At 38.5% G+C, this 10093-nt stretch overlaps 1 protein-coding gene across 1 annotated transcript; it reads left to right on the forward strand.

Moving 5' to 3' along the window:
- The first annotated feature begins 8763 nt into the window (after positions 1-8763).
- LOC101592678 (dynein light chain 1, cytoplasmic-like) lies at positions 8764-9820 on the forward strand. Its single transcript, XM_004648015.2, has 2 exons — positions 8764-8786; positions 9571-9820. Exons 1-2 carry the CDS (start codon positions 8764-8766, stop codon positions 9815-9817), a joined length of 270 nt encoding a protein of 89 aa, XP_004648072.1. The 3' UTR covers positions 9818-9820.
- The last annotated feature ends 273 nt before the right edge of the window (positions 9821-10093 follow it).

Below are 10093 nucleotides of genomic sequence, written 5' to 3' on the forward strand. Positions count from 1 at the left end.
CTTGATGATTTGCTGTATTCTATTTGTTAAAACTTTATTGAGGATTTTGGCGTCTATGTTAATGAGAGTGATTGGCCTGTAGTTATTTTTCCTTTTTCTTTTTCTTTTCTTTTTTTGTGGAACCAGGGATTGAACTCAGGCCCTTGTGCTTCCCCAGGGAAGCACTTAATCCACTGAGCCATCTCCCTGCCCCCTCCTGTACTTATTTTTCTTAGTTGCATCTTTCCCTGGTTTTGGCATCAGTATAATACTTGCCTCCATGTATGATTATGAGAGGTTTGCTTCCTTTTCAATTTCATGGAAGAGTTTGAGGAGTATAGGGACTGCATCTTATGTAAATTTCTTGCAGAATTCAGCTGTGAATCCATCCAGACCTGGACTATTCTTTGTCAGTAGGTTTTTTATTACATGTCGTATTTCATTGGCTTTTATTGGGCTACTTAAAGTGGTTATGTCTTCTCGATTCAGCTTTGGCAATTTGTACCATTGCAGGAATCTGTCCATTTCTTCTTTGTCTTCTATTCTGTGAGAGTAAAGATTCTCAAAGTAGCTATTGATAATCTTCTGAATTTCTACTGGGTGTGTGGAAATTACACACTTTTCCTTCCTTGTTGCTTGTATTTGAATTTTCTCTTTCCTCTTTTTGATGAGTTTAGCTAGGGGCTTATCGATGTCATTTAATCTTTCAAAGAACCATCTTTTTGTGTCACTAATTCTTTGAACTGTTATTCTCATCTCAATTGCATTAATTTCTGCTCTAATGTTTATGATTTCTTCCCATCTATGGGCTCTGTATTTGGTTTGCTCTTCCTTTTCTAGTTGTTGAAGTTGCAGCATTAAAGTCCTTTTTATTTCTGTTCTATGTTCCTAATGTGTGAGTTCACAGCTAGCAATTTCCCTCTGAGAACTGCTTACATTGTATCCCATAAATTATGATATGTTTTGCTTGAATTTTCATTGAATTGTAGATATTGTTGAATTTCTTGTTCTATTTAATCTGTGACCCATTGGCTGCTGAGTAGGGTGTCATTTAATTTCCATGTATTTAGGGAGATTTTCTGGTTTCTTTTGTCATTTATTTCCAGTTTCATTGCACTGTGGTCAGATAATAAGCATGGGATAATTTCTGTTTTCTTGCATAAACTTAAGCATGACTTATGGACCAGTATGTGGTCTATTTTATAAAATGACCCATGTGCAACTAGGGAAAATTACTGTTCAGCTATTTTCGCATGGAACACTCTATATATGTCCACTGAGTCCATTGTTTCAAGTTCTGGTTTACTTCTTTTATTTCTTTGCTAAATTTTTGTCTGGTTGACCTATCTTTTTGGGATAAGGTGGTGTCAAACTCTCCTGTTAAGATTGTAGTATTGCATATTAGATTTTTCATGTCAATTAAGATTTGCTTTATATAGTTGGGTGCTCTGTTGTTTGATGCCTACATCTTTATGAATGTTATCTCTTCCTCTTGAATTTTTCCCCTAACCAATATGTAGTGGCCTTCTTTATTTCGCTTGATCATTCTTTGTTTGAGGTTGAGACTCATTGAGAACAGGATTGCTAACCCTGCTTTTTTCTGAGGTGCTGAGGCATGTAATATTGTGTTCCATCCTTTGACTTTCAGCCTGTGAATGTCTTTATAAGTTAAATATGTTTCTTGTATATAGTATATTTTTGGATTTTGTTTCCCAATCCACTGTGCCAGTGTATTTCTCTTAATAGGTGAATTGTGTTCATTTACATTGATCATTAAAGTTGAGATGTATTGACTTGTGATTGGCATGTTATTTACCTGTTGTCATTTCCTCCTTTTTCTCCTGTGTTTAATTGTCCAATTTAGTTCGTTGCTTCTGAACTCATTCATGGTGTTCTGATCATTTTGGTCCCTCTCTAGAACATCTTTTAGGATCCTTTGTAGGGTTGGCTTTGTTATCATTAAATTCTTTAGTTGTTCTTTGTCATAGAAGTATTTCACTTCTCCATCAAACTGGAAAGAGAGTTTTGCAAGGTATAGTAGTCTGGGCTGAAATTTTTTTCAGTTTCTTATTGTTCATCTTTGCATCATCTTGCAGGTGATGGATTTTTTTCCCTGCATCCTAGTTTTTTTAAGAGATTCTTTCTTATCTTTTCACTAGCTGCACCAGAGTCTTCAAGATCTGAAACTCTATCTTCACTTTCACTTAAATGGTTTTGCAAGCTTGTGATTGAGATTTTAATTTCCTCTATATCACTTTGTCTCTGCTTCATGCTATCTATTTCTTTCTTGTATGCTCATTCAAGGAATCCGTCATTTTTCTAATCTCTTCTATTTTTTATCAATGTTTTCTTTAGAAGCAGGTATTAATTTTTTTCCTGCGGTGTTTTCTTCAGAGTGGGTTTCCTCTCTGTGTTTCTGTAGTTAATTCTTTACTTCAGATGTTATGAGTTCCGAGAATTCTTTTCTTATTTCAGAAAATTCTGCTCTAAGTTCCTCCATAACTTTCTGCTGTTGCTTATTAAATTTTGATACTAAAAATGAATACATTTGAGCTGAGCTAGTGTCCTCTGCACTTTTATGGGTGGGCTTTGGGTTTCCTCCATATGTTTCTGCATTTAATTCTCTACTGCATATGCTGTTAATTCAGAGATTTCTTTCTTCATTTCCAATCTGAGTTCTTCTATACTTTTCTGCAGTTGTTTCTTTATTTCAGAAGCTGTTGATTCATTGATTTCAGTTGTGTGGTTCCCAATTTGTTCTGTGTTATTGTCCTCTGCATTTGTTATGGGTGAGCTTGTGGTCTGAAATTGCATTCTGCTCCTTCTCATTTTCATTTTGTGTTGCACTGTCTTCTGACCTTTGTTGTAGAGCTTTGGTGCAGTTATAACCTTAGCACCTACTGAAATTCAGGTGCAGATCTACAAAGTTTTGATTTATCCAGCTGTGCCTGGCTTGAGTCTGGCTACTGTGCTGAGCTTCTTCCTGCTGCCGCCCTTGGAAGTGATCCTGTTCTGCCCCTCTGACAAGATGTTCTGCTCCTGGACTAGCTGGGTTTCTTTGTTCTCTACTTTCTCTGCAGGGATTGAAGCTGAAGGGTTTTACCTTGAGCCTGTATGCCAGGCCTGAGCTGAGTTTGGAGGGAATAAGTTGGAGTTGGGGGAGGCAACGAAGCTCTCCCACACACCCACTGGTCCTGGGTTAGGGCTGGATCTGGGGCTTCTCAGAATGTGGCAGAAATTTTCACTGGAAGGGCGGGCTGGGGGGGTGCTGCCGGAGTTGTGGGCGGGTCCCAAGTGTTTGGAAGAGGGTCTCACCCATCCTTCACCTGGGCTGGGACCAGCAGGTCCTGCCAGCACAGAGTAGCAGGAAGTTTTACCACACACTCACCGAGCCTGTGCTAGGACGGGACCTGCATTTCCCCAGAATGCGACAAAAATTCTCACTTGGTGGGTGGGCTGTGGGGGATGCTGTGGAGTCGTAGGGGTGTCCCAAGTATGTGGAAGAGGGTCTCACCCACGCTACGCCTGGGCTTGGACTGGCACGTCCCGCTGGTGCAGAGTAGCAGGAAGGTCTCCCACACACTCACCAGGGCCTGGGCTACGACTGGATCTGGGGGTCCCCAGAAGAGGGCAGAAATTCTCACTTGGTGAGAGGGGCGGGTTGGTGCTGTGGAGTGGTGTGGGGGGTCCCAAAGGAGTGCGAGTGGCTCTCATCCATGCTGTGCCTGGGCTGGGTCTGGCAGGTCCTGCAGGTGCAGGGTAGCAGAACAAATATTTTTTGACAGGATCATATATTTTGAAACTGACAATCTCCAAGTGATCATCCAGATGGAACCAATGAAAATGTGCCTGAATCTTTTTTACTGAGATCTGCTAGATTTAGCTTCTCAAGTGAGGTCATAACTGCAAACATTCAACATGATTTCTGTCTCAGACCCATTAAATTAAATCTCTTGAGAAGGGCCCTGACTGTGTTCTCTACATCAACCCTTCTCAATTTGAAGCTAGATTCAAACTTCAACAAATCTTCCCTAGCCACAGTCAGAGATACCTCTTCAGATTGGCAAATATAATCATCTATGTTATCTAGTAATTAATAGTCAAGAAGTGGACTCTCAAGGAAGTTAGTGAAGGATGGGAGACATTGGAATTATGGCTGAAGGTGCAACTGAAAAAGGCAAGGCGTCATGATAGTCACAGTGGCCTGAATTGTATATTTCCTTAAGGAATAAGCAAATAAGCACTTCCCTGGTAAGCACAAGGGCCTGAGTTCAATCTCCCATTCCACCAGAAAAAAAGGAATAAGCAGAACCTTAATTAGTCCCCCACAGCTCACTAAGTGCAAATATGCATCACACAGTAGAGTGAGTGACCACAAAACCTGCACTCATCAATTCCCCAAAATCTTTCGGTTTTAAAAGTCATAGATAAGGGTTGGGCTTGTAGTTCAGTGGAAGTATGGCTGCCTAACATGCATACAGCCATGGGTTCAATCCCCAGTAGCACAAATCAATCAATCAATTAATCTTCACTAAAGCTACAAATACTTTTTTAAAGTCATAGATAAGCCAATGTTAATTATGTTAGCCATATAACATTGCTAAATGCCCCACTTCCCCATTGGATCAATATTAGCTAAGTAGCTAAGTTATACTTTTAATCCTATGGATTGATTATCATTTAACCCATGTCATACCCGTATTTTACTTTGCTGGGTAAGTTACTCCTCACAAAGTGCTTTGGTATATCAATGTACTCTCGACCCCTCCTTGTAGTCAAGGGTTTACATGGGGGAACAATATAGGACACACAATTTATAAGAATTATTTTATGAGTGGCCAGGGAGATGGCTCAGTAGAATAAGTGCTTCCTTGGCAAGAGCTAGGGCATGAGTTCAATCCCCAGTCCCCAGTAAAAAAAAAAAAAAAAAAAAGAATTATTTTATGATAGTTGCCTAAAGAGTCATATACACAGAGGGCAGGAAACACTAAGACCATAGTCAACCTACTAAGACCAAAGAATCCATCTGAGAGCCTGGATCCCACAGTAATGTCCTGCATGAGTCCAGCTAAAGACCTAGAGCCCAGGGGCCAGGGAGATGGCTCAGTAGAATAAGCGCTTCCCTGGCAACCATAAGGGCCTGAGTTCAATCTCTGGTTCCACCAAAAAAACAAAATAAAAAAAAATAAAAATAAAAAGTAAAAAAGAAAAGAAAAGACTTAGAACCCATAACAATGCCCCTCATGAGTCAATCTGGAGGTCAATAGCCCATGACAATGCCTCATGCAGGCCTGTTTCACAGACCTGTGATGGGAAGGCCCAGTGGTCCATGGTGAAAGCTAGAAAGTCTGTAGTAGGATGCAAGATCTGTGCCAGCAGGCTGAGGGATCTGAACTGGAGTCAAAAAGCAATGTTCAATGTAAGAACCAGAGATCTCCTCAACAATATCACAGCCATCCTAAGCAACAGTCAGATCCCAAACTTCTTAGATGAGGAGAAGCCTCTTATGGTACAGGCAATAATACTCAGGAGGACCTCCCAAACTCAGCATCATGCTAGTTCAGTTCACCTGAGTGTTACAAGTTCATGACCACTTGTTAATCTACCATGCCTCTCATATCTCAGTAGTCTTTACTGTTCCCCAATAAAGTTTTCCTGCTTCTACCAGAAAAATTATACACTCACTGGGTGTGATAGAGCACACTTGTACTCCCAGCACTTTGGATATTGAGGAAGGAGGATCACTGCAAGTGGCAGGCCAACCTGTGCTATATAATATTCAAGGCCAGCCTGGACTACATGGATAGCTTGTCTCAAAAAACAAACATAAGATTCACTCGTAATCAAAGTGTTTTTGTTACCATTAAAACATTTTTTTAAATGTATTTAGTACAGTGTCTACAGGGTCTCACTATACAGATCAGACTTGTAGTGATCCTCCTGTATTCAGCCTCCCAAACACTGGGATTACAGGTGTGAGCTACCACACCCAGTCACAGTGTGGGCCAGGGGTGGGACCCACATGACATACTGGGGATCAAACCCTGGTCACTTATGCCTGCCTAGGCAGGTGCTTTAGTCTGCTGAGTTATCTGTCCAGCCTTAAATGTAACAGTTTTAAGAGTCAAAGTCCTATTTTGTTCACCATGGCATGCTCAGAAGCTCTCTAAGGTTGCTGATAAGCAGCAGGTGTTCAACAACAATTTGCTGAATTAATCAAATAATGAATAAAATCTATGGTTGTTTCAGTAAATAATAATTTAGCCACAGCATTCTAGACAATAAATCCTGAGTTTTAAATTGAAGGTAGGAACCCTCAAATGTAGGACTTAAAATTTATTGAGCTGTTTTTTTACACTCACCAGTGACTATTTTGAATGTTATACATACATTTTCTTATTTAATTCTCCTCCAAATCCTATGAAATGAACATTATAATGATTTCTTATTTTTAGCAAGAAAAGTTGTGATTTAACTCTAGGCAGTTTCACTTCACACTTGATGCTCTTAATGCTGAGCTATCTAGGCCAACTTCCTCATTTTCCAGATGGGGAAATTAAGGTTCAGTATGGAAGTAATTTGTCTGACTTTTTTTTCTGGTGCTAGGGACTATATTTAGGGTTTTTGCATGGAGCTACATCACTAGATCTTTCCTATTTGTTTTAATTTTGAAAAAGGTTCACTAATCTGCAAAGTTGCCCAAGCTGAGAACAAACGGATCTTTCTGCCTCAGCCTCCCTGAATTCCTGGATTATGTATGTGTACCACAGAGCCTATAAAACCATTGTAGTGGGGCCAGGGAGATGGCTCAGTGGAATAATCACTTGCCTGGCAAGCACAAGGGCCTGAGTTCAATCCCTGGTTACACACACACACACACACACACAAAAAAAAAAAAAACACTGTAGTGGCAAAACTAGAAGTAGTACCTAGGTATCTTGATCAATAATTTATGCCTATAATTATCTCACTATGAGACTGATAAAAAATTAATGTTAATAATAGTTGTTTAGGGTTGGCGAGAGAGCTCAGTAGAATAAGTGCTTGCCTGGTAAGCAAGCAGTCCAGAGTTCAATCCCTGGTACTGCAAAACAAAACAAAAATAATAGTTGTTTAATGCAATGACTTTTAATTTTATCTCTAAAGTGATATCTTTCTCCAAATGAAGATCAAGTATTCTTTAAGACCACAGTTTACTAATTTTCTTAGTTGGAAATCTAAAAAAAAAAAAAAGAAAGAAAGACTTTGACTAAAGAGCTATATCATTAAGGAATCAAAGGTACTACAAGGGAAACACTTGCATATAACTACTAAAAATAGGAAGTCGGAAATGATCTGACTTGTCACTTTGTGACAAGATTTCATGTGTGGTCTTCAAACATCATGACAAATGTACAAAAATAATACTTTTTTGACACTAGATTTTGTGGACAAATAAAAAGTGCTTTGTCTCAAATGACACAGCCGATAAATAATGGATATGAACTCACTCTGAACTCTACTAAAATGGAACGGAGGAAAGTGAAATATTAGCTTTTGGGAGTGACATGCTGTCATTTCCATTCTCTACCTACCTTGTAGTTACTGCCATCTCTTGATCTCCTTCCTTTTTTTAATACATGTCTGGCAATGCATAAGGTTTATATTACATATGTGGAGTTAATGCCGATGTTTTATATGTAAAACATGGAAGGCAACTCCTTTGCAGGTTGGCTGTAAGAATGAGAATTCATATAAAGGTGGCAGGCATGTTGTAGAAAACAAATGAATTATGTTTCCTTGGGTCACAGAACAAGAACTAGACTAAGAAAATCCATTACAATGTGGAAAGTCTTTAGAGCAGTGGTAGTAAACCTATGGCATATGTGCTACAGCAGGCTGTTTGTATTATTGAAAATCTAAATGTTAGTGTTTTAGAGGATTCATTGCTTAAATACAGTAGTTCCTAATCCACAAACCTCTTGAAATTCTACTTAAAATTATTTTTATAGATATAAAAATAAAAATAAAACACACTTTCAAAACAGGCTAATAGGACAGTAACAATAATTAACACATTGTATACTTTTATCTTCATGATAAGTACACAGAGTACATTATATAGGCATGAAATATTGTCTAAACAATATTCTCACAAACTTTTCTTTTCAATGAACTAAGAGAAGCTAGATGTATAACTATCTTAATTATCTTGTGTATAAATATACATATTTTTCCTTTTCCTTTTCTTCCTTCATCCACTTTCCAATCATAGATTTTCTTTTCTTTTGAACAATTTCTTCCAAATTCACAATTTATTTTGTATATTTTGCATAGTTTCATTCTTATATACTCAGTTTGTCACACCAGTAAGACAATATATTCACACATGTGGGAGTAATTTACTTCACTTATGAATATGATCTTAGAATGCATTCATTCACCTATAAAAGTCTTAAGCTTATTCTTCTTTCTGGAAAAGTAGTACTCCATAGTATAAAAACCACAACTTTTTAATCCATTCCTCAGCTGATGGGCTACTGTGTTGGTTCTAAGAGTTTGTGATTGCAATTTGTTCTTCTATAAACGTGGGTGCACATATATCACTGTGGGATGATGTTTTCATCTCTTTGAAGTAGATACTCAGAAAAGGAATAGATGGGTTGAATGGGAACTTTTAATCCTAGTATTTGAAGAGATGCTCCATAGCTTCAGTAGCTAAAGCATCTCTGTGCCAGACTGAGTGGTACCACTACCTCCTCTAGGAGATGGTTGCAGTCAGCCAGCTCCTGCTCCATGGTAACTATGTGTGACCAAAAGACAGTGATCAATAATGTGGAACTTGTACTGTTACATCATGTAACTTGGCAGTGTCCCAAATGTTCTGATCAAGGAGATTATGGGCCCAAAGAGGAAAGTGATTGATGATGTAGAGTGTGCCTAAGGAGAGTCACATGGAGAGAAAACATTCTCTCAGGCTTTCACAGAGAGCACATTGGCCAAGCAATGGCTGTGACTCATCCACATGGCTGACACTGACAAAGCAATCTACAATCTGAGGTACAGGATCTCAGGATAAATCCTGAGGGGATTTCACTGACCTTGTCAGACCCAAAAGCTACAAATCTTGTTGCATAGGTCCTGCTTTATCTTGGTCTTTACCATCCAGCAGAAAAGTACAAAAACGAAATATAAGAAGTAAAGCCATGCTGTTATGTTGAGCTGTAGGGGACTCAGGTCAACAATTCTGACATTGCCAGTCAAGTGGAAGACCCAGTACTATTATGGGCTACTGAACTCTTTTAGAATATTTTACTGAGTTTACACACCTATAATATTCAAAGAACAGAACTTAACAAAAAAAGGGGATACAGGTGAATGTCCATTTTGTATCTGTGTATTCAAAGTGGTTAGGATAGATATATAGTTACATTCTCTAAATGAATAGAGGGATTTATTCTAATGGTGTTTGTAAATAGGATATCATGTCCTCATCTTGTACAGCAATTAACCACTAGGAAGAATGTATGCAATGTGTGAATTATTGAAACTGTCATACCAATTCGATTTGAAACTGCTTCATTGCTATTTGTTTCTCAATAAAACTATGGAAAAAAATGCGGACATGTCAGAAGAGATGCAAAAGGATTCGGTGGAATGCACTACTCAGGCACTGGAGAAATATAACATAGAAAAGGACATTGTAGCCCACATCAAGAAGGCGTTTCACAAGAAGTACAAACCCACCTGGCACTGCATTGTAGGGAGGAACTTCGGTAGTTATGTGACGCATGAAACCAAACACTTCATCTACTTCTTCCTGGGCCAGGTGGCCATTCTTCTGTTCAAATCTGGTTAAAAGCATGGACTGTACAACACATCCAGTGATCCAACCAAAACTAAGGACTGCAGCCAAAATTCCAAATACAGAGACTGAAAATCTTCAGCCTTGCTAAGGGAATACCTCTATCTTTTTTGTGCATACAAAGCATTCTCTGTAATAGTTTCTTGTGGTTATAAAACATTTAGCAAAACAGCCTACATTTGTATTTAATTTTTTTCCATAGTTCTGTGCCTCATGTGTTTTTCTTTTAATCCTTTTAAAAAATAAATCTGTTGACAATGTAAAAAAAAA

Source organism: Octodon degus, unplaced genomic scaffold (assembly GCF_000260255.1).
Source record: "Octodon degus isolate 3935 unplaced genomic scaffold, OctDeg1.0 scaffold00345, whole genome shotgun sequence".
NCBI lineage: Eukaryota > Metazoa > Chordata > Mammalia > Rodentia > Octodontidae > Octodon > Octodon degus.

Bases quoted from the DNA above. Each gene is read 5' to 3' on its own strand.
- LOC101592678 (XM_004648015.2), top strand. From the start codon at position 8,764: ATGTGTGACCAAAAGACAGTGAT. The intron at 8,787-9,570 runs CAATAATGTGGA...TAAAACTATGGA, and splicing joins TGTGACCAAAAGACAGTGAT to AAAAAATGCGGACATGTCAG.